A 25245-nucleotide genomic window follows, 5' to 3' on the forward strand; every position below is an offset into this window, starting at 1 on the left:
GGGATTTGGTTAAGGACTTGGGGACGAGAGGAATACCCCTCTGACCCCAGTGGTCAAACCAGCAGTCCATCCCAGAGAGCAATGCGAAAACAATCTACTTAGTTTATGTTACAATGTGTGAGAACTCTCCAGTCCAAGAATGAAAACAATCAGAAGGATGAAAATCAGAGCGACATTTGGGGAAAAAATAATAGTGCAAAGTAGTTTAATCACTCTTTTGATCTGTTCTGCTGGATTCTCTGGTAGGAGAGCTGTCCCCACCAAAGCAGGACTGTGGGCAAGGGTTAAGCTCTCGGCATACACAGGCAGGCTGTGTGCAGTGATCTGCCTGCAGGTCTCTTTATGTTCCACCTGGATCCCAGAGCATCCTGATGCCCCCTCCACCATCCCACTGCCCATCCAGGATGGCCAGGCTGGCAGCTATTTTACCATCCTCCCCATAATTCAGCAACCTCTGCAAAATTAGATTGATGTTTCAGTCCAGTCTCCAGTGAAAAAGATCCTGTATCAGCCAGAAGACAGTCTCTGCTGCACCTTGGCCAACGGATACCCACAATCTGGGAGAATGTCTTGAATAAATTGCAGAGGGAATTAAAGGAATAAATAATCCTCACATCTTCAAAGGCTGGATGCATGCAGTCAGGATCAGTGGACTTGAAAGTCAGGGTGAAATCACCTTGACCCTTGAGGCTGATTAAAAGAGAGTTTGAAATCGCTGGGCTTTCAGGAAAGGAAACTGGGAAATTATTCCCGCCTGTGGAGGCAACACCCAGAGCATGTGGCACAGGGGGGAGGTGAGGCACTGCCATTGTTTCTTGCTGGGAAAAAGCCCCCTAAAAGTGATGCCAGGAAGAGGGTTACGACCCACACCCACTAAGCTGGTCCCTCACGGCTGGGTAACCTCAAGCAGTCTGTCTGTCCTCACCAATGCAGCATCTGAGTGCAGCCCTGCCAGCACCGACGTCTGCTGGGGTATGGCAGAGATTGCTGAGCTCAAGGCATCTTAAATGAAACAGGCCCAACCCCCCAAAACTGGCCTTTTCCAGAAGGCAGCTGGGTTTTATCTGGAAACACGTTCCCAGCCTGCCCTGCCCCTGTTGCCATCAGAAGGGATCCTCTGGCTATGGAGCCAAAGGGGCCAAGCACTGCCCAGCAATGATCCACTCGTCCACATCAAGAAGGGTTCCCAGACTTCAGAGCTAGACTGCAAAGGCAGGCTCAATCCATGTGCCTGTCAGAAGGCAGAAAGCCACCACCACTTCAATTTCAAAAAACCCCCACCATTTCAATTCAGCTTAATTTTCCAGCTCTGCATTCTCATGGACCTAGTCCTTGCATCATGTCTTCTGAAACTTTTGGGAAACACCATAGAAACCACCAGGAGCCATTCAGTCCATACTCAGTCCCATTCCCTCCTGGAACAGAAAATCCCCTCCATGGTGTTGTGTGAAGCAGAGCTGTTTGTGGCTCGTCATTAGGAATGAAAGGTTTCAACCCAAGAAACTGTCAAATTTGCTTGGAGCAACCTGGTCTAGTAGAAGGTGTCCCTACCTGTGGTAGGGGGGTGGAACAATCGTCTTTAAGGTCCCTTCCATCCCAGATCATTCTATTTTACTCCATGATTTCCCAGGGATAGGACGTACAAAGACTTATTGCAGGGCCCCGCCATCCATCCATCCATCCATCCATCCATCCATCCATCCATCCATCCATCCACCCATCCACCCACCCATCCATCCCTGCTGGGGTCCCCTCTGTGCCCCCCAGGACTCACCTGAGACGATGGTGTATCCAATGCCCCGGGGACGCCCCTTGTCCTGGTCGATGGCTGTTATCATCCGCACGGTGGTACCCTGGGGAGGGACAGGGGACAGTGTCACAGCATTGCTGGGCTCCCACAACCACCTGCACCTCTCATCACGGGCCAGGTGCTGAAAAATAACCTAGGACATGGCAGGTCATGGAAAAGTCCCACTGCCTGCCCTTGAAGCAGTTCAGGCTCACTACTCATCACTCTGGTGCGAGCTGCAGAACTCTGCTAACTCACCCCAGGATGTAGCTGGGAATGCTGAGGGCATGACCAGGAGGAAACAACTCCCTTTCACCATGACCTTCAGTTTGGTCACTACACCAGTTTAATCTACCATTGGCTTCCCATTTTCAACCACTGTGTTCCTCAAATGTGGCACCTCAAGCAACAAGGGCTGCTCACAATGAACATCAGCATCCAGCTGTGCAACTAAGTGAGCTGCAGAGATTTTAATTGAAGCCCTCGAGGAGGAGGAGGAGGAGGGCTGGGCAGATGCTGAAAACCAGGGACTGCCCACAGGCAGGAGCTTCTGCAACTGCCAGCTTACCCACCTCATCCTCCATCCTGCAGGATGCACTGCTCCTGCAGCCCAGCAGAAAGATCCAAGAGCCCCCCCCCCAAACTGACAAGAAGAACATAAGAGGGACCCCAAATTTTTGTTTAGCTCTTGAAATAAAAATATCGTGCTCCATAAGTCAACTTCCCCCGCTGCAGTGCAGTGAGCCCCTGTGAATACCAACACATGCACATGCCTGTAATTAATGTAGTGTGAAAAAATTTACAACTCAGCTGTTCTTGTTTTCATTGGCTTATTAACAGTGGGGAAAGCAGCAAATTTTTAATTTTTTTTTTTTCCCCTCGAAGGAAATGTCAGCAGAGGCGTTTGCATATCTAACGAGGTCGGCAGCCTCGTGCTTGCCCCACGATCCATCATTTGAAGGCCAAAGGGAAAGCTGTGGCAGAAACATCACCGGTGGAAAGCAGGGACTTGCTGTCTTCCCTTGGCTTCCAGATCCGTGTCCCTGTGGGCTCAATGCCGCTGCTGGCCATAAAGCAGGCTCCCAGGGCCAGGCAGGCTGCCCGTTCCCTGATCTCTGAGGGCATTTCAACAGACTCCTTAAGTAAATCCATGTTATTAACCGAGAACATTAGCCATAAATCCCAGGTCACTGGCCTCTGAGCAGCACTCGGATGGTAAGGCTCAGCAGCCACCCGGAGAGCCTCTAAATTACTGGCAATAACTGTGCTTTCCCAACAGAATAGAGAGAGAAAAAACACTGCAAAAGTGGGGAAGGAGCAGGTGGGAAAGCAGAACATGGGATGTGGAAAGGAGGGCAGGGCAAAGTGGAGGCAAAAAAAGGATGATGCACTTTAGTGTGCTCTGTCCCAGCACAGTTTTGCTTAAATTACGATGTATTATACTTTATACTATACTATATATATAGTTAATAGTATTATATACTATATATTGTATGTGTTATTATATATTATGTGTTGTATGATACATTACACTCGTATTCAGCAGAATCAAAGTCAATGTAATCTTTAATCTCCCATCCCCATGGGACAGATAAGAGCCCCCATCCCCTCCCTGGCACAGCAGGAGCTCCCCAATGGAAGGGGCAGTGGGGGAAGGCACCGGGTCTGTGTGACAGCTCGCTCATCACCTGTCACACAGCTCAGGAGCAGCATGGAATGGGAATTGCCTCCTGCAGAGGGAAGGCAGGGCACTGCGATGGCTGGGGAATAGCAATGGGCCGCTTTATCTGCGGGAGAGGCCCCTTCTGGAGGAGACAAGGGGAAGGGCTGGAGGGAGAGATAAAAGGATGAGCAAGGATATGGCAGCAGGGGAAGTTTGGGAGGGGTGGAGGGGGAATCTCATTCGGATATCTCAGCGGCACGTGCCATAAAGATGCCCACAGGAGAGAAATTATCCAGACATTTGATCACAGGAATGACAGCTGTGAGGGATCATGATGAGGTTTACCCTCTGCCCTTGGCAGGCCTGTGATGATGATATCATGCTGCTGGGTTTTTGGCACTGGGGCTCCCCCTGTGTTGTCCCCTTGCAGCCTCTTGTGTTTCTCCTCCTGCTCCACAAGCACCTTCCTGGGGATGAGCCACGTTTCACCAGCATCTGAGAAACACATGTTGGAGTGGTGCTGGGTTCCCTACCATCCATGGATGCCATCTCCTGGAACCATGGCAAGATCCTTCACACCCCACCTGGCTTCCATCCTTCCAGACAGGTCTTTCACAAGACTTTTCCAAGTCTGGCAGACGCCACCTCTTGGGGATGAACGATCCCTTCCTGAGCAACCATGGTGTTTGGGAGCAATCTTGGACCTTCCAGGAAAGGGGCTGAAGAAGTGGCACAGAGTACAATCTGTGGTAAGACCCTGCAGCTTTTAGAAACTCCCAAATATCCCTGAGTTTTCTTTTAAAACAAGCCACACCTCGCCCACCCACTGCAGAGAGCAGTGGCTGCAAGGAGAGGGCTCGGCTGGTGGGTACAGAGAGAACAGAATAACTCTTCTCCTCTGGGGGAGGAGGAAGAAGGTTTAGAAAAGTAATAATCTGGGAAAGCCTATGCTTAAAAAAAAAGGCAAAGAAAATAAAGAATGGCACATTATCCAAACAAAATCTGAGGGCTTTTTGAAGAGGGGCAGGGGTAAATCAATCCTTTTTTAATAAAACCCTGAGCTTTTAATAAAGTGTTCACACTGATGGGCTGGAAATATTGTAAGAAAGAATTAACTCTGAGCTATTGAGACTCTAGGGCAAAACCAGCACTGATTCTACATTATTTCTTCAACTCAAGGAGTTTCTGAGGAGGAGGGGGATGGTGCTGAGGAATTAAAACTGTTTTAATGATGTTTGACATGTATCTGTATCATTCTACTGCAAGGGAATACAAGTGCTGGTCTTGGCCCCAGTGGAGTTCGGCCCCACTCTTGCCTTCGCGTGGTTCCCTGTGGGATGGAGCACATGTGCACAGCCCTCAACTTCTCTCCTGGAGAGTGGATTCCTCCTTCTGCACCCACAAAGTGAAGCTGCAGCACTGCTGTGGCCACGCCCCAGCTGAGGTGCAGAAGCAGGGGCTCATCAGAACCACAGCAGCTCTGCAAGGGGAAATGGCCCCTTTCCTCCAGCCCCTGTCTGCTTGACCGGAGGACATGGAATCACATAATCATTTTGGATGGAAAAGCCTTCTGAGATCATCCAGTCCAACCATCCCCCCCAGCACTGCCACGGTCACCACTAATCCAAGTGCCACGTCCACATGGGTTTTAAATCCCTCTAGGGATGGTGAGCCCACTAGTACCCTGGCAGCCTGTGCCAGTGCTTGGGCAACCCTTCCTTTCCATGACATTCAGCATCAACCACAACACCCAGTCTCCAGGTACTGTGAGGACAGACACCCCAAAACCCTCTTGAGGATGAAAAACATGCCTCAGAGCTTTGCCACCGCTGCAGGAGCACTTGGGTGCCCTAGGAGAGACGTCTGAGCCATGCTGGGATGATATACAACATCAAGATAGAAGATACAACACCTCCAGGGACAGCAGTCTCTCCCTGCCGTGTCCTCTTCCTCTGCCTGATAAGAAATTGCTTTTTTCTCAGTGTCACAATAAGCACCTTCCCAAAACGCTTCTCAATTATGCTCCCAGATCCCAGCCTGAGAGAAATAAGAACTACAACTGCACTTCTCTCCCCTCTCGTGCCCCTCCACCCCTTTTTCTTCTTCTTCTCTTACAGGATTAGGGACTTGAAAGGCGAAGCGCAGCCCAGCGTTGCAGCAGGAGGAGGAGGGGTCGGGGGGGTGAGTGCTTCAGAAAGCTGCCATGGCAAAAAAAAAAAAAAAAAAAAAAAATCCCATTTCTCACTTCTTAATTCCAGTCAATTCCAGTCAAAGGGCTGATAGAGATCTGTTTGTGGTAATTTGCTGCAGTTTATCCACTCTTTTCACCTTCTATCGGCTCTCCGCTGACGGGCTGGCTGACATGCTGTTACTCGAGTGAGGAAATTAAAATTTGATGCAATAATCCCAAAAAAGAAGGATTTTATTAGGTAATGTATACACTTTAGATGAGGTATTCTCGCCTGATACATTGATAGGGTGGCACAGACATGCTGTGCACCACAGATAAAAGGAGAGAGGAGAGATGGGGAGCGGACGTGCAGAGCAGGGGCTCTGCGGATTTAGGGCTGGGACGAGATGCCTTGAGCATATTTTGACCTGCTGAGTCACACGTCAGGGTAAACATCACCCAAAAATGCACCACAGCCTCTTGCTTTGACCTGCAAGCCTGGTTTTGGATGGGAGTTGGCCAAGCCCAGACTCCCCACCCAAATTGGTGGCGATGATTTTGATAACTGAGCCATTCACTCTATGCATGGCTCCACTCAGAGGGTAGAGCAGGGCTGAGGAGGAGATTTACACTGGGAGAAAAAAATGCACATAATTAAGGCTGGACTTGATGAACTTTGAGGTCTTTTCCAAACAAATTACTCTGTATTAAACCCCAGGCTTGCCAAAGCAAATCACATCCTTGTTTCAGCAGTGGAATTTCTCCCAGGAAGGCTGGGAATTTGGGTCCAGACCAGAGGGTGACACCACTCAAAGCAGTCCCCACCTCCAGCAATCTTCCTCTTCATCATGCCTCCGGTGGCACCTATCAATCTCGGATACCTCAGTGCCTTTGGAGATGTTTCACGTGGCCAAGAGAAATTAAAATCTCTAAACCTGGTGGGAATTCCATCCTCTTTTTCCTGTATCACGTTACGCAGTGGTTATTTGCTGCTTTCCTGACTGCAAACACTGAATATTCCAGGAATAACTGTGGTGCACGTTGGTGTATTGACAAGAAGGGATCCTTGAGCCCTAATATGTATCATTATTTGAAAGACATTCCCTTTCCAGGATACTAGATCACTCCATGGAGGTGATGCAGTCTACGATTTTTAATACTTACGGCACTTCTGTTCCTCTAATTTCATTTAAAGCTATTTTCCTCCTAGCTAAGTGTGACCTAATTGGTGGGTTTTTATTTTCCTCACTCTGTCAATCCCAGAGATACTCCTTAACATCGACAAAATTTTTACCTTGTGAGTAATTCATGAATAAGCCGGTTTATTTGGCCACATCTGGGCCAGCAGACAGGTAATGTGATGTGTCACCATGGGGTTTGAGACAGCACGACTCAGCCCCATTGATCCAGCGCTCTCTATGTCAGGGCTTTGTTCCAGAGTGAATAAAAAGGCAAAAACTGAAGCACACTGGAGTTCCCTCTCCCTCTGAACTGAGCCACCAGGCTTTTGGGATCCAGAGCTCCAGACAAGTTATGGGATGCACATGTGGCGTGGGTGCCCACCATTCCATGATTTCAAGGCAAGGCTTTTCCTTTCACACACAAAAATGCTTCCCTGTGGACAAAGTGATGGGATGCACAGCTGTGGATGCTGCGGAGAAGGGCTGGCGCTTGGATAAAGCCCTTGGTGGGAGCAGAGCAAACAGCTCCCAAAGCCCAAGCTGCCCTCCACGCTCCCTGACATCTGTGGGGAGAAAAAAAAAAACCTCATCTCTGCTGTATTCAGAGACTGGGAGACGTTTTTCCACAAACAGCGAGTTTGCTGACAAACCGAGTTTCAGAAGAACTAAAATGATTGGACCAATTTGGCAAAACCGGGGGGAAAGACTCAAAGTGCTGAAATGGCTGATGATTCTGGCATTTTCAAAACTGCCTCATTTCAGGAACGTTTAGATTTTTCCTTCAAGTTCTCTATTGGAAATGGCATGCAGATAGACCGTGGGGAAGAGCCGAGGTGACTGTCTGCCCTGAGCACAAAGCCTGTGTAGAATTTAACAAGAAACCCCCAAGAAAATAGTTTATTTGGGGTCCAGCCTTCCCGAACACCCGTGCTTAGGCTGTCTGTTTTAAAAAGGGGATGAATATTTTTGACCTGGCTGGGAACGTGCTGTTCCAGAAGGAAACCACACGAAGCACAGCCCTTACCGGAGGCGAGTTCTCGTAGACGTTTGTGCTGTAGGGCAGGTTGATGAAGATGGGGTCCATGTCCTGCACATCTGTGATGATGACTGCCAGGTTGGCCAGAGTAGACAGCGGCTTGTTTTTATCTTGGTCCTTGAAAAAAGAACGGGCAGGGAGGGGAGAGAAAGGATTTCTATCAGGAAAACAGAATTATTCAGCAGCATTAAGTCTCTTGTGGTTGTACTTGGGGCAGGATTCTGAATAGTGGAGGTAATCATCTCTTTTTCAAGCTACCTGCTGGAATTATTGTCCACTGCACCTCCCTCTAAGCTGAAATACAATATGCATTTCATTGCAGCATCAGCTCTTTCAAATGAAGCAAACACCAATTTAGTTTTCATCACATTTTGAGTGAAAATGCAGCAATGCTGTTGAACATCTACTTCAAAATGTAAATTCCTTCCTAATGCAGACACAGCCTAAGGTACCTCTGCACAGTCAGACAGAGGTGCAGGGGTAGGTGCCAGCAGCCTCTCTCATACCTACAGTGCTGATGCCTTAACACAGTTGGGCTCCATCAACTGAAGAGGAGGCTCTGGGAAACCTCAGAGCCCCTTCCAGCCCCCTAAAGGGGCTCCAAGAGAGCTGGAGAGGGACTTGGGACAAGGGCCTGCAGGGACAGGAGAAGGGGAAATGGCTTTAAACTGAAAGAAGGCAGGGTTAGATCATGTATTAGGAAGAAATTCCTGGCTGTCAGGGTGATGGTGAGTTTGCCCAGAGAAGCTGTGGATGCTCTTGGATCCCTTGCATTGTCCAAGGCCTGGTTCAACGGGGCTTGAAGCACCCCAGGATACTGGAAGGTGTCCCTGCCCATGGCAGGGGCTTAGACTCAATGGTCTTTAAATGTCTTTTCCCACCTGAACCATTCCATGATTCCATCTCCCTTTCACATCCCACCAGGACAGAGCCTCGGGCTCTTTTCTGAGCATGATCCTTCTCCAGCAGCCAGTGCCACAGCAGTAAGCACTGCCACCAGCTTCTCCTGCAGCCACTGGTTTTCTCGCTGAAGCCTTGTCCCATGAGTGCTCACAAGCGACCCAAACATCCCCAGTCCTTTGCTAAGGCCAGGAGTAAAGAGAGCACATGGAGGGAAGGGAATCAGTATCTCCTTATCCCCAGTCACTGTGCTGGAAGGTGACCATCAGAGGTCACCACACATTCCTCCAAAGCAGCTCTGAGCAGAGGCAAAGACTGATTGCCAGAAAATTAGTGTTAATTTAAACTCTATTCCACAACTCTGCTTGTACATTATCCTCTTAACCTGCAGGGCTCAGTGTCTGTGGCCTGGGTGGATGCTTATTCCAACTCTGCTGTTAGTGCCACCAGGTTAAAGTCCTTTGTTTCTCCAGATAATGTTCCTTCCCCTCCCCTTTACCTCTTAAATTTTGTTTAAGGCATCACAGATAGCACTGAAAAATCAAGCATGCTTCCAGTTTCCTTACTGGACTGTCTCTCCTGCTGTCCTTTCCAGCCTCTTTCTGTGCTTGCTGCCTTCATCCCCGGGATGGAACAACTCCTGCCTTGCACCAGTGCTTCTCAGCAATCCCTGCAGCCACTCTGAACCCACCACCACCACATTCTCCACTCTGGACCATGCAAACTGTTCATCAGGCAGGCAAAAATCTGCATTTGCTCTTCCAGCTCCTGCTACGCTGGTGCACCTCTCATGTTTCTTTCCTGGCACGGCTTTGCCCTGGGGTTTCTCATCTTTTTTTCTTCTACGAATTAGTAGCACTGACCAAGCCAAGGAGATATTCCCACAGCTGCCATCCAGCCCAGTTCAGAGACAACATTTCAGTCCTTGGATTCCCTAAGCTGGAAATCACTGGATGCCAGGAGTGTATCGAGCAAGTAATAGGTTTCCCAGAAAAGCTGTGGCTGCCTCATTCCTGAAAGTGTTCGAGGCCAGGCTGGACAGGGCTTGGAGCAACCTGGGATAGTGGAAGGTGTCCCTGCCCATGGCAGAGGGTTAGGATGAATTGGGCTTTACAGCTCCTTCCAACCCAAACCATTCTGGGATTCTATGAAGTACCAGATACACCCCCGTTTTATCTTTGCTGGCATACAGGGCCAGACGGAGCTGGACTGACCAAGCTGACACCACTGCATCCTTGAGGAAAGCAGAATCCTGGAAGAAAGTTACATTTCCATCAGAGACTGTGTTCGGTCCCACATGTTCCCACCTGCTAGACAGTTCAGTAACACATCCCAGGAAAGTGTGTCAGTGACAGGCACTGGCAAGGAAGCAAAAAACAGAGAGGTCCTCTTCCCACTGGAGTATTAAAAAAAAAATGAGGTATGTTTCAAAATAAAAAAAAAAAACAGAAAACCAAGCAACAAAAGCCGAGTTTCAAGAGAAAATTCCACAGCCTGGAACATGCATGGGGCATGGGCTGAAAGGCCATGGTGTTTGCCCTGCAGTCCATGAGTGTCCGGGCTCTGTGCTGTGAAGAGTGAAGCACAGCCCTCCGTGTCCTCCTGACATTTGTGGTTTTGCATCAAGACAATGATCTTGATTAAATCACATGCTTCAAGAGCTCTAGCCAGCTGCCTGGAGGGGGCAGAGAGGGTTTTCTCCCCCCTCTCCTGACCATGGAGTTGGGCAGATGTACTGTAGGGCTGAATCTCACCTTCCTCTTGCGTGTGAGCTGGGGAAGGAGCCACTAATCAGAGCTCCAGCCTGTGTGCTCCTCCACATTCTCCAGGTCTCTTTAGACTGAACAACCAGGGACTGAACACCTGTTCACACAGGGCATGAATTTGCCATGCCAGATTCATCTCCCAGGGATCTCCTCCCAGTGTGATGGCATTGACTGTAATTAAGACCCTGGTTTCTCCTCTGTCCACCAAAATTTTAACTCTTGATGTCTGAACTTAATACAGGTGAATCCACTTGTAATAAACCACAGTGTATAAGGAATGACTCTGGAGGATTCAATATACCAAAGACACCAAGAATATACCTACACACCACTCAGAGGGTGGTGAGACACTGGCACGGGTTGCCCAGAGAAGTTGTGGATGTACTTCCATCCCTGGAAGTGCTCCAGGCCCGGCTGGATGGGGCTTGGGGCAACCTAGCCTATGGTGCCCCTGCCCATGGCAGGGGGCTGGAATGGGATGGTCTTTAAAGTACCTGACCCAAACCATTCTATGATTCTGTGAGTGGCCTGTATGCCCTGTACTGGGTTTCATCACCCAGGAGCTGGTCCCCTTCCTGCAGAAGGCCCTGACATGTGTGAGATGCCGTTGGAGAGCCGTTCTCCACCGCCACTTGAAACCACCCAGAGACCGCACTGCTGCAACACCTTGCTCAGCAGAAAATGCTGGATGTGCCCGAAAGAAGATTTGCTGGAGCAGGGCAATAAAATAACCCCCAGACAACACCTGCAGGCCCGCAGCTGCCAGGGTAAGACTCACCGTGGCATTCACCTGGAGCTGGTAGGCCTGAGTGACTTCGTAGTCCAGCTCTCGGATCACCGACACAATGCCACGGCCGCTGTCGATGGCAAAGAAGTCGGAAGGGGGCTGGAAGGAGTAAAGCACGCTGCCTCCTGCCCCCTGGTCCGGGTCCGTGGCGTTCACGATGAAAATCGGAGTGCCCACAGGAGTGTTCTGGAGATAAAAAAATAAATATGGGTAACATTGTGCAGTATTTTCACATCAAACGTACATCAGCAATTTCCTTTTCCCACCAGCAGTGATATCCAGAGACCCAGCAACTCCAGTCCCGTATTTCCAGGACATTCATAAATTACAGAGCTGTATTCTTTATTACAGTATTGCAGGGCCTATAATAGTTGTTACACACTTATAATAATAGTTATCCAGCTGTGGTCAAGATGGAACCCTGTCACAAACCCTTGTTTTTCCCAGACATCCCAACTTCCCAGAAAAATTGCTCTCTTTGCTGAAACTTGCTTTTTGCCCAAAGGCACTTTTATTTTTGACGCTGAGTCCCTCACTGTTTTCACCACAAAGTATTAAATATAGGAGAGCTTTTAAAAAATAAGGGAAAATTAAAAAAAAAAAAAAAAAAAAAGGCATTAAATGCAACACAGAACTTCACGTAAAAGTCAAAGTTGTAGTTTCCACAGCAACTACAACCTGGCCCCATTAACGCAGGCATGAACAGTTCCATCGTCATAAATCTGGAACTAATCTACATGCATAAAATATGCAGCTGAGTGCACAAAATCAGCAATGGCAAGTGCAGTTTGGCACTTCTTATTGTTTAACTCCACAGCGGGGAGAACAATTATCCATTTTTGGTGGAACAGCTGCATGTTCCTATGCAAATCTTAAAATGCATATTCTTGTCTCTCCCTAAAGGCACGAGCACAGACTGCCAGCAAAAAGGCTCTGCCGGGGGTCCAGGTAGACACGACACCCTGGGCACGTCCCTTTGCCTGTGACACAATCAAAAGGGTTGACAAGGACCTAAACCCTGAAAGAGGACAGAGCAAAGGTCAGAAGCAAGACCTGACAGAGGCTGGTTATGGCCAAGGGGGATAATAAGGATTATTCCTGGAAACCTTGCCCCAAGTCTCTGCGTTTTATTGGTAACTCCTTTTGTATTAAATTATTCGCCCACAGCTTACAGAGAAGTCTCCTGAAGTGCTGAGAGGATGGAAAGGAGGCTGGAGGAGAGGCAGAATTTAGAGGATGGGGCACTGCTTCCTAGAAAATCCTTGGTCAAAGCTGTGAAACAAAACAAGCCATTTTCAGGATTTTTTTGGGAACCACAGGGCTTGCAGCAAACCAAAGGTTGTCCCAGTCGACATTTCTACGAGAATAATATAGGAAAACAGGGCTCCACACTAGGGAATCTTATTTAACCAGCTTAATACTGGGTGATGGCACCATCACAGAACCAAAGAATCCAAATTTTCCCAGTTAAGGCTCAGGCCAGCAGACGTTTGCCCTCAAGGCAGGCGGCAGGATTTGGTACAACAGAGCAGGGAAGCCAGGGCACACTCTGCAACTCACACTGATGAACCCAGGCTCAGGACACTCATCCCACCCTCATGCCCCCTGCCCTTGTATCCAGGCACATGGCATAGCAGGGACACCGACACCCAAGCTCATCTCCAGCAAAATTCCCCTTTCCTTACATCAGTGTCACTTCTGCAAAGGTGCAAGATGTTGCAGCTTCCACTTAGGTTTTCCATTTCCTTTCCTTTTTTTTTTCCCTCCTCTAAATCAAGAGGCTTTAGAAAGCCTCGCAGGGCACGGCCTGAGGATTATTTTTAAAAGTGCCTTCAAGTTTTTTGGTGATCAGCAGTCACAACAGCATAGAAGATATAGCTGGAAGGGGCCTGAGAGGAGAGACCTGTCCCCCGTGCTCCACCTCAATCATTCCCATCCTGAAAGCCTTCTAGCACTGGAGACACCACATCCTCCCCTGCCCATCTGTCCCGGAATTTTGCTGCCCTTTGCCTTTCAGCTGCTCATTCTCTGGAAGGCTGAGCCCAGCCCCGCCCTGCTGCTGTGTAAACCCTTGACTTTGTGCCATGTGCTCAGCACCTTAATCCTGGCTTGGGCATTTAAACTGCTCAGGAACCAGGATTTTGTCAGCTGGGGGTGTGTTGGGTGAAGCATCCCTTCATGGGCGGCTGTGGTGGGTATTTGCTTTCCGAGCACTCCTAAAATGCCTTCTCAGACAACACCAGAGCATCTCCCCAGCCCCTCTTTTGGGCTACCTGCCTCCCCCAAGCCACCACCACTGCGAGCAGCTCCAGAGCATCCCACAGCTCTCCTATTGCTGCTGCCAGGGCACTGCTCCCACCGCTTCACTCCACAAGCTCCAACAACTCCGCTTCCTTCCCAGAGCCGCCGGGATACCAATGTCACAACACAGAGCATTACAAATTAACCATTCATGAGGAGAGACAGAGTAAGAGCAGATTCAGGGTTGCGCTGAAGGGTCTGGGCTATATTGCCTTGGGAACAATAATATTCATAAGGATAAAGCTAGCCTTGATGAATATGATCCCCCTCCTTTTTAAGTGCCCCCAGCCACTGCTTTTAACATGCAAATCTGCTCTGGTCACTCGTGATTACGGGGGCTGCTCTCGGCTGGCTGTGAGAGAGGAGAGCTTGATTTCCTCCGCATTGTGCTCCATACAATAGCCCCAAAGCAGGCTTTGAAGGGAGTTCATCTCCTTGTCCTTCCAAAGGAGAAGCTGCCTGGAGGGTACACGGAGGTCACCAGCTTTGGTGCTGTCAGCTCCAGGCTCTGCAGACATCACCGGGTGACTTCCCTGGCTTTATCCTTGTTTTACAGCTTCGCTCACCAGCTCCCTTCCTTGGGCAGGACAGCAAGAGCCATGCAGGCAGGGGATCAGTTCTGGACAAAGATCTGGCCCTGGGAATCAGTCATGGACATCAACACCAAAGCTTCTGAGGGACTGTGAGGGACGCCAGATCACGAGCGTGGGCACACGAGCCAAGCACAGCCCGAGTGAATTTAGGAGGGAAGCCAAAGGGCTTCCAGGCAATACGAGGAGTGTTACAGGAAGCAGAACAGCATGGATGCAGGAAGGGAAATCACTGCTTCTGCCTAAAATGCACAGGTCAATGCAAATATTTCACTACCAAACATATGCCCTCAGTCCCAACAGCTCACAGGGGAGAGGATGCAGCCCCGTAAGGAGTGCCCTGGGTAATGTATCTTTTTTTTCTACAGTTCAAATGCAAGAAAAAAAAAAGAAAAAAATAAAGAAAAAAAAAAATCCCCCAAACCAGCTGTAGGGTGAAGACATCCCATGTCAGCAGTCCTCCAGGGAAAAAGGTCTCATCAACCCTCATGCCCAGGCAGGACCCAGTTGAATTTTAAGTCCATCTGCCTTATAAAGCATAAAAAGTATGTCTTTAAAATCCTCTTGCCATTTCTGGGTCAAACAGGCTGAAGATATTCCTCAGCAGGAAGCTGACGTCTTTATTTCTCAGAAGCTTTGGCCCATCATCTAAACAATGAAGCAAAACGTCTGGATAAACACAAGAGCTTGGGGCTTGTGTTTGATGGTAAATACCGGGCAGAGGACACAAACCAGGGAGATGCCTTTGGGAAACCCTTTGCTGGACCAAGTTTCTGCCTTTTCAGCATTTGGTCCATTTACAGCACTCTTCTGCATATCTTTCATGGTTTTTCTTCATTAACGAAGACTAATCGTGGTTATGCTTATCTCACCAACAGGCAAAAATAACAAAATCTATTTTTCTTGTCTGGGCAGACAACAGCCTACAGGTGCTCATGGCAAACAGGTGAGCTTCCTACACGAGTCGCCAAATTCTGTCATTTTTTAAAGCTTTCAGCTCTCTGCTGCAGCAGCCTGCGATGGAGGCTTCATTCACTACAGAAAAAAGAACTGGTGACAAAACTGTGTCATGTCATTAAATCTTTGTTACGATGCCAGCAGATGTGAGATTAAAAATAAACATGCAGACACATGCTGCCTGTTGGGGGGGAGGAGGAGGGCAAACAGGAGTGGGACCTGCTCCAGACCTGTCTCCAGCTCCTCATCCTTCATCTGGCAGCTCAGCAGGAGAGGGCTCCAGCACCCAGGTCCCCCTGGAGCAGCTCCAGGAATTAAAAGGTTCTGGGGTGCTAAGTAGTGATGCCATTTGTGCCACCCTTATTTTGAAATAAGTGCATGAGAAAAGTTCAAACTGTTAAAAAAAAACATATTGGAAGAAGTTGAGGCGGGGGTCCAAAAAGAAATACTGAACCATAATGCAAGAGCCCCTAACCCTAAATCATAAGGAGACTGCTCTGTTCCAGTGGATCCCCAGCAGGAGGGACACGTTTGTGTTAAAATAAGGAATGAACAACCCTAAAATCCCTGTTCAAACATGGAAGGATGTTGCTGAACACGGGGAAGGCAGAGGAGAGACCAGGACTTTGCCTCTCCCTGAGCATTGCAGAAGTGAGCAATGACAAATAATCACAGGATCACAGAATGAGTCTGACCACAGTGGGTGTTCAGGTCCCACCTTCCTGCTCTAGCAGGGGCATCCCAGAGCACAAGATGCAGGATTGTGTCCAGACGGTTCTGGGATGTCCCCAGAGAGGGATACTCCATCCACACCCTCTGTGGACAATGTGTTCCAGTGCTCGGTGACTGCCCAGGACAGTTCTTCCTCGTCTTCAGGTGGAACTTCCCATGCTTCTGTTTTCTGCCTCTTGTCCCACTGCTGGGCCCCACAGCTCTATCCTCCTGATGTCCTCCCGGGAAACTGTGTTTCCACCCCAAAGCTGTCCTGGGATGGCCCGAGCACAGCTCACCACAACAAACAGCTCCCCTGGGCTGTCACCTCCCGTGTGACCTCAGCATGAGTTACCAGACACAGATGTGCCCTGGTAACCCTCACAGCTGGGGCACCAAAGCCTTATGCAACATTCTCCACAAAAGGGCAATTAAGGCTGACAAAGAGGTTACCAAAATGGGACTTTTAAAATATTTACACCTCACTCTCTGGGCACACCGGCAGTCTTTAATATCTCTAATATCTTCTTATGAACCCTCTTATAAATATGCACTAGTAATAAAATTTTGGGTGGATGCTGCTCCAAGGCAATATAGCAATACAAAGTAAGAAGACAATCCAGAGGAGATGCCCTCTCTGGGGTTACAATGTGAGCAACGTGGGACATTGGAGAGTGTCCCTATCCCTAACAGGGGGTTAGAACTAAATGGCCTTTAAGGTCCCTTCTGACCCAAACCGTTCCATGATGTGTCCAGCCAGGCAGGTTACATGGCTGCAGCTGAACAGGAGGGACACCTGAAAAAAGTCAGAGCACCACCTCCTCTTGTCTGCCACCAAACGCTTCTCTCAAGTTGTGCCAGGAGATGTTTAGATTGAATAGCAGGAATTTTGTTTTCATGGAAAGGTGTCTTGATTTGATGCTGGTCAAATGCCAGGCACCCATGAAAGCTGCTCACTCACCCTCCCCTGCCACAGCTGGGCAGAGGAGAGAAAAACTTAAATACAGGGTTCATGAGTTCAGATAAGGACTGGGAGCAAACGCTCCAAGGGCAAAACGGGCTCAACTTAGAAGTACAAAGTGAATTTATTACTACCAAAATCAGAAGAGGATAATGAGAATAAAATAAGTCCTTAGAAAACACTTTCTTTTTCCCCCAACCCCTCCCTCCTTCCCACTGACAGAGCAGGGAGACAGAGTGAGGGGGGTTCGGTCAGTTCTTCCACTGCTCAGGGAGAGAAGTCCTTCTTTCCCTGTGTCTTGGTTTGAAAAACAGGGATCTGCTAAGGAGGGGCAGGGCCTCCCTTTAGAAAATTAAAGGGGGTTTCAGGCAGAGGTATGGGAATGGAAATAACAGTTCTTTACTAGTATGTATAACAAAGGCAAACAAACAACAACTACTACAGCATTAATAATAAACAGAGCCAGGAGCCTCGAGGGGCTTTGCTTCACAAAGCCCGGGACAGTCCAATCTTTTGGGACCTTGAGAGCACCAGGCTGGAACGGTGGAGAAATCCCGGGCTGGTGGGTGATCAGAAGCTCCACCGATGGTAGCTGGAATGTCAGGGGTGTCCTGGCAGGGCAGGGCAGTGCGGGGCCACAGAGTAGCAGAAAATCTCAAGGCAGTGCCGAAGAAACAAACGGTGGTGGCGGGACAGGACCGGCTCAGCAGGGCAGGGGGAGGCGAGCTCAGCGTCTCGGGGCCCACGAGCAGACGGTGGTCGATTTTCTCAGCCATGTTCCCGGCTGGGACAGCGAACTCCTCCCGCAGCAAGCAGCAGCCTGCCTGTGAACTCTCTGAGGTGATGCTGAGAGCGAGAGAGGGAAGCTCCCCCAGCCCTGCCCTTATCTCCCCCGCCGAATTTCGGCCACCTCTTCGTTTTGGTCAAGCACCCAGCACTTAGTCTCCTAGTAACTTACCGGGAAAAATTCTTTGGAGTAAAAAAGGAACAAAGCTAACTCCCAACACCCTACTACACCATGGGGGTCCCTCCCATGGGAGACAGCTCTCCGTGAACTTCTCCTGTGTGGATCCACTCTCTCGAGCAGCAGTCTTCCCCAAACTGCTGTGGCGTGGGTCACTCTTCCACGGGCTGCAGTCCTCCAAGGACAGGCTGCTCCAGACTGGGAGCAGGGCTCTCTTTCTCCACTGGGTCTCCACTGGATCACAGCCTCCTCCAGACATCACCTGCTCCAGCCTGGGCACCTCCCCTATGGGCTGTGGGTGGACCTCTGCATCCCCCATGGATACCCATGGGCTGCAGGGGCACAGCTGCTTCACTACGGTCTTCAACCACAGTCTTCATCACAGCCTGCAGAGGAATTTTGGCTCCAGTGTCTGGAGCACCTCCTCCCCTCTTTCTACACTGCTCTTGGCATCTCCATGTTGCTTCCCTCCCATGTTCTCACCTCCTCCTCTTCTCTGGCTGGAATTAACACTGCAGCCCCAATTTTGTTTTGATTTTCTTCTTAAATCTGTCATCACAGATTCCAAGACCAACCTCTCTCACAGGCCCAGCCTTGGCCAGCAGCACGTTCATCCTCACAGCCGTCAGGGACTGTCTGCTGGGCATCGTGGAAACTTCCAGCAGCTTCTCACAGAAGGTACCTCTGTGGCCCCCTGCCCTCAAAAACCAGGCCTTGCAAACCCAACACAAAAGGTTTGTCCAGCACTGGCACAGGCTGCCCAAGGAAGTGGTGGAGTCACTGCCCCTGGAGGGATTTAAGAGATGTGTGGCTGTGGCACCTGGGGACATGGCAGTGTGACCTGGCAGTGCTGGGTTAGTGGTTCAAGTTGATGATCTTGGAGGTCCTTTCCAACTCAAATGATTCTTGTGAAAAGGCTCTCCTTTCATGCAGGGCTAACAAAAAAAAAAAAGGCTGCTTGCAGAAAACTCAGCTTCCATCCTCTTTCCTGAGGCCCACGGCACCTGCTCCCACAGCATTAAGTCCCTCTGGCTGTCAGAGCGCTCGCCCTGCTCAGGGAGCAGATTTGCACGGTGCCTTTGAGAGTTTCCCACCACAGCAAAACCATTTCATGGGCCACGGGCCACCAACACCCCAGATGTGCCTTGATCCATCACTCTTGTCCAACTGGCCTGACTCAGGAGCCCCGTGGGCAAAGGGCTGAGAGGGGGAATATGGAGAGCTGACTTTTTCACAGCAGAGTCAGAGTGGGAGAGATGCAAAGGTAGGAGATGAAGCAGAGGAGATCTGGGAGTTCACTTTCCAGATCCTCCCTTCAATGCATCCACTTTTCCAACACACAGAGTGAGCGGCTGCGTGGCTCTGAGCTGCTGGAGTTAAACCATGATAACCTTCTGACAAGAAGGCTGGGTGCCAGAAGTGTCTATTTTAGTTTATTTGGGGCTCATCCCTCCACACCAGCGGCCCCTCTCCAGTGGCTGGCCATGCAGAGGACCTCCATCTGACCTCCCAGGGCAAAGTCACCCAGCAGAAGCTGGTGGGGATGATTAGGATGCCGATGCACGCCGTAGCCATGCAAATAATGTGGAAAAACGGCAGGCAATCTGGCCGAGCAGCTGTCGGAAGGTCGGTGAGATGAGGCGACGCAGACAGACCGGGGGGCACACGGCGACGGGCAGGAGCAGCAGGCAGCTCTGATCCCCTCCCTGGCACAGCCTCGCCAGCCCCATTCCTGCTGCCCCCTTCCCGGGCCGCGCTACATGGAGGCAGGAGCTCCCATCAGGAGACGCTTCACTGCTCCACGCTCCTGTTACAGCTCAGGTCAACCTATTACTCTTAAGTAATTCCCTGCTGCCGTTCCTGGCGGCTCTTTTCGCTCTCCCTGCCTCTGCACCGGGCAGTGGGGTGGGTGAAAGGAGCTTTGTGCTCTGCTAAAAGCTGGCTCAGACATCCCTGTGGCCCAGGCAAATCCCAGCAATCCCGAATCATTGCAGGAGAGGGAGGACTCAGTGCCTCTTGCTGAAGGCAGGGCATCTCGGGGTGCTGTGGAACGGAGCTGACATGGATTCCAAGTATGCTCCTAAAACAGCTGGGACTCTGCCTCTCTCACCCTGGGCTGCTTGGGACAGATTTAAGTCACCTATTCCTGCCCCAGGCATCGTTTGCTGCAGGAAGCAGTGTCACAGCGAGTGCCAGCCCCTATTCCAGCCCCAGCCGAGAGATAAAAACCAGCCCCATGTTTTGGTTTCTGTCCCCACGCTCCATCCTGGGAGCAATCCGACTGCCAGACTGGGTCCCTCGCTCACGTGCCAGCTCAGAGCGCTCACACGGGCGTGTGCAGACTTCCAATTCCTGTGTTCTTAATTGCACTTTTAATTACATTTATTAATTGCATTACTGCTTGTCCGAGCCAGGCAATTTCCAATTTCTAAGTTTGATTTTAAAACGTGATAATTTCCCTTCTTACAATCCTTTTTTTTTTTTTTCTGGTGGAAATCCACCCCACCTTTCAATCAGCTCTCATTAATATGTACCTCTTGTTGCTCTCTCTATTAAGTGACCTCCCTCATTATCGGGTGACACTGGCAAACGGCCACCGCAGAGCTATAATTCAATTGAGGAGCTTTTGAAAACACCATAAACACAGCTGGAATGGATGCTTTGTAGGAGCTGGAGAGGAATTAGCTACTGGATAACCACATGGAGCTGAGAGCACTCGCTCATGGCAGACACAGCCCGACCCAGCATACGGCGCTGGAGGAAGGGACATCACAACCACCCAGCCCACAGGGGATGTCCTTGCCATGCTGGCAGGACAGTGGCACTCAGCAGGTAGAGGACAAACAGCCACATGGAGCAGAAGATGCTCTGGTATCTCGCGGAATAAACCTGCTTGCTTTTTCCAGCTCAGAGATCCCCCACTGCCCTTGCCAACATGGTGGCTGATCCATGGCACAGCACCCTCAAGAGCTGGGGCTCCTGGTGGCACCAGCCACTTCTGCAGCACAGGTCTTGAGGGGAAAGCCCAGGAGAGGCGGATGGGAGAGGAATCATGGAATCCTAAAATGGTTTGGGGGTTTGGTAGGGAAGGGCCTTAAAGATCACCCAGTTCCAACCCATAAAAGCCAGCAGCTTCCCACTGCTCTGGGAGACAGCAGAAGAAAAAGGTGGTGATGCAATCACCACTTCACTACCTCAGCATCCACAGCCAAATTTCATCACAAAAGCCACATTTCTCTCCCATTCTGCATGTCCACCCTTGAAGGAGCAGGTAGGGCCAGGATGAGGGCTGGAAGGCAGTCTGTGCTTCCCTCCTCGGCTGGTGGTAGGTCAGTCCCAGTTTTGGAGACGGCAGATGGGAAGCCAAGATGGTCTAACAAGACATTTGAAAGTCAGACACAAGCGCCAAGAATGTGAAAAGCTGTCAGTCAGAGAGCCCCCGGCTCCAGCAGCACCGCGTCTCTCCTGCTGGTGTGATTTTCCTGCTGGAAAAGGGCGTTTGGAGCAATCTCCCTCTCTGCAAGGGCATCCATGGCAGATGGCCCAGCACCCCTTTGGCTTTCATCTTCCTAGAGATGGTGAGCATGGATCAGGTGGATCCAGGTGGCCATAGCCAAGGTCTGCACTCCTGCAATGGCTGCTTTAAAAATTTAGGGAATAAAGGCAGGGGGATTCCAGAACCCAGGGGGATTTTCCACTGTCCCTCCCTTCAACATAAAAATGCAGTAGCAAAGTCAAACCACCGGAGTGATTTACTGCTACCAGCCAGCAGTCAGTGTGGGGTGAGACAAGATTTCCATTTTCCAATTCCTGTTTGAGGGCTATGCCCTAAACTGGACAGATCTCGGTTTTTTTTTGTTTGTTTGTTTTTTTTAATATCCTTTTTCTTTTTTTGCACTAACTTTCACTTTCTGGCACCCCATGGCAGCCCACTGGGTGATGCTCTGGATGGCAAATGACTCCCATTAAGGCAGAGTGTTCACACAATGCATTACAAATGAAACCCTAATGACAGGACACCAGCAGTACCGCTCCCACTTGATATTAATTGGGTGCCACTTTCTTTTAATGGTACATTAATTAATGCGGGATATCAACAGAAGTCCACGACACCCCTATTAATACAAATGAATTCATTATCATCTGTGTTACTACAAGAAATGACAAATAAATTTGTAACAGTGGGACACTTCAAATAATAGCCACGAATCATTAGGTATTGTCTTCATCTATACAATGTACTGAAAATATATACAGGAAATCTAGGGATGCTTATCTAGCCACATGTCCCTGCCCACGCCTCCTCCCTGGCTCTCCAGCTGTCCTGAGCCCCCTTGGAGGGCCACCAAAGCTGCCCAAGAAGAACTGGGGCTTGCTTCATCACTTCATTGCCTTCTTGCTATCTCCTCTTATCCCAGCACTTCTCACTATCCCCTTCTCTTGAATCTTCAAAAGACCCTCTGATCTAGCATATGTAATCCTGGAAAGAGGATTTCACCTTTCCTTCCTCCATCTCTTGCATTCCCGTTTTTAGCCAGGCAGAAAGAAACCTGCCCGCTTTTCCACCTTATTTATTATTTTACTGCTTTTTATCTGCTGTTCTGGTAGAAAAGCTAAAAGCACCTTTCCCCAGCACAGAGCAGCCCACCTCTGACCATGGGAGGAGTGAGTAACGTGTCCTCAGGAAACTAAGGAAAAAACCCCACAATTCCCTTTGAAATCTGGGATTTCTAAGTCCCAAAGATCCATCAAAAAGAAGCCCCTGGAAAAGCCTCTGCAGCAGCCTGAGAGCAGGCACCACCCTTGACACGGGTGAACACAAAATCCATACAGCTGTGCTGATTCAAAAAATACTTCTCTGTCTCCCCACGGATGGCTTCATTACCAGAGGAAGGATCGATACGGGTTCAGCTGGGGTCTCCTCATCAGGCTTTGCTGGCGCTGAGACAGCAAACTCCAGCAGGAAACGTTCCAGTCAGAGCCCCACAGGACCTCGCACCCCAGCTCCCCGTCTCCCACTGCCCCTGGGCTGCTCACAGGCAGGGACAGTGGAATGTGCAGGGAACAGCCTTTTAAAACACAATATATGGAGGCTGACTCAGCCTCGAACTGCAGGAAAACCCAGGCAGGAGCAGGACGAGCAAATTCGGCACACAATAAAGACAGGGAAACCAGCCATCCAAAGGAGGATTTTTTTTTTTTTTTCCCCAGATGGGGAAAAAAACCATAATGCTCATCTTTCAACTGAAAGAAGAGAGATTTAGATTAGATGTGAGAAAGAGATTCTTTACTCAGAAGGAGGGGAGGCCCTGGCACAGGGTGCCCAGAGAAGCTGTGGCTGCCCCTGGATCCCTGGAAGTGCCCAAGGCCAGGCTGGATGGGGCTTGGTGCAACCTGGGATAGTGGAAGGTGTCCCTGCCCATGGCAGGGGGTTTGGAATGAGATGAGCTTTAAGGTCCCTTCCCACCCAAACCATCTGAAAATTCCTGGTGTTTCTGGGTGCCTTGCATTGCGCTTGCCAATGAGACATTTAGGAAATAAGAGAGAAAAGGAAAAAGTTATTCTTAATGTAATAATGTACCTAAGCCACGTCCAACCTGATTTATTTCGTGGGTCTACTTGATAAGCTGTGCTTCTGATAACTGTCATTAGAAATGGTGCATTTGTGCTGTGATTTAAGGGGCCCAGCCCTGGGTCTGTCCCTGGCTGATCTGGGCCATACCTTCGGCACCTCACGTTGTCTCCACTGCCTGGGCACCTTGAGAGGTCTCCTCACCTCCTGCTCAGGCTGCTCCTTGGGGAAGGATAGAAGCACAGGGAAGAATTTCTTCCCAATCTCTAATCCGAACCTACTCTCTGTCAGTGTGAAGCCAGACCTCAACATTAGGAGTCCAGAGAACTTGATAACCCCCTCTGAAAACCTGAGCTCTCCTTCAAACACCCCCTTAACCACCGTTTGGGGAAGGATGGCAGCAAAGACTTCTAAAAACCTTTTTTTTCTGCAATTGCATGCCTCTGCCTGAAGTCTCATAACCTCTGTGTTGAGGCAAAGCATTTTTCCCTCTGATTTCTCCTTGTGTTGCCAAAGGAACTAGCCTTTAAAATCCAGCCCAAAGAACTGGCCAAGCACACTGGGAAGTCACATCAGAAGAGGGGTCAAAGCAATCTATTGGTGACACCAGTTGTGTCAAGCAGGTTTTAAAAACACCTTAAGTGGTTTTTAAAAAGACCTGGTGTTTTATTATAAAAGCCCTCGACTGGTGTGCTGGGGTTTGTTCTAAAGGGGCCCCAGTCTCTGAGGGCCCTTGGGAACATGACGAGAACCAAGGCCATGGGGTCCTAAAAGCTCAGCACAACATCTCCTGCAGGGATAATACAGCAGGAAAAGGCTTATAAAGCACATTCCAGCATGGGACAGCTGTATTAAAAAACAGGAACAAGGTGGGAAAGGAGAAGGAGAGAGAAAACAAAGCAGAAAAAAAAAAAAAAGCCTGCACTTTTGTCCTTTTCTAGAAACAGAGGGTCAGCTCCCTCCTTCCCTCTGTCAGTTCACCACATCTTCTTGCAAGCAGCAGAGGAGATCCCAGCTCTGCCAGGATCCTTGCCAGGTCCAAGGAATTAACATGGCATTACCTGTGTGGGGGGAAAAGCCCCAAACCCAGACAGACCCAAACCCACGTAACCCTGGCAAACCCTTCCTTGCTGAAACTATTCCCTTTGAGGCACTATCTTCAGTCCCAGCCTTCTCCTGAGTGCTGACATCCTCCCATCAGGATCAGGCCAAGCCTTATCACTGTGGCTATGGCTGAGGAGCAGGAGAGAGTCAGGATCATTTGCCAGGGAAGGGAAAAACTAACCCTGCATCCCCCCTTCCCAGCTCTCCTGCCACGGCTCCCGCTCCCCTTCCCATGCTGATTGGAGAAGCTCATCCTTCTGCTGATTGCAGCTGATGGTCCTGGCTGGGTTTTGCCCTTCCAGACCAGACTCTCAATTATCAAGGGTCTGGTTTTTATAAAAGGTTTGGGTTTTTAACTGTTGAGGGTTGTTTTTTTTTTGTTTGTTTGGGTTTTTTTTTGTTTTTTTGTTTTTTTGGTTGTTGTTTTTTTTTTTTTTTTTTTTTTTTTTTTTTTTTGTTTTTTGTTTTTTTTTTTTTGTGGTTTGTTTTTTTTTCTTTTTCTCCCCAGTTCAGCTAGTGAGTTTATTTTCTGCTTGGGCTCTTTCCTGCCCTGTCTGGATGTGCTGATGGGTTTTAGGGCTTGCCAGAATACAGCAAAACCAGGCTCGCTGGGTAGTATTAACTTCTAACCCCCGTGTAAAAATAGCTGCAATAAAGCAGAGTGAATAACATCAGCTTCACCTAATGTAACTTTGATTAAAAAGTGGTGCCCTCTTCATCACTCTTGGGTGGTAATGCCAGAGAAATGTCCTTCCCGAGGGATGGAAAGCCACTCAGGTCTGGGGAGAGAACA

At 49.5% G+C, this 25245-nt stretch overlaps 1 protein-coding gene across 1 annotated transcript in view; it reads right to left on the reverse strand.

Annotated features, from left to right (window-relative positions):
• Positions 1-25245, reverse strand: part of LOC136364588 (cadherin-23-like) — a 142706-nt gene that overhangs the window by 63579 nt on the left and 53882 nt on the right. The window contains exons 6-8 of the mRNA XM_066324542.1: positions 11284-11480; positions 7828-7956; positions 1775-1853 (exon numbers count right to left, since the gene is read on the reverse strand). Coding sequence (XP_066180639.1) covers positions 1775-1853; positions 7828-7956; positions 11284-11480 — 405 coding nt within the window. The remainder of the gene's footprint in view (positions 1-1774; positions 1854-7827; positions 7957-11283; positions 11481-25245) is intronic.

This window comes from Sylvia atricapilla, chromosome 8, assembly GCF_009819655.1.
Source record: "Sylvia atricapilla isolate bSylAtr1 chromosome 8, bSylAtr1.pri, whole genome shotgun sequence".
Taxonomy (NCBI): Eukaryota; Metazoa; Chordata; class Aves; order Passeriformes; family Sylviidae; genus Sylvia; species Sylvia atricapilla.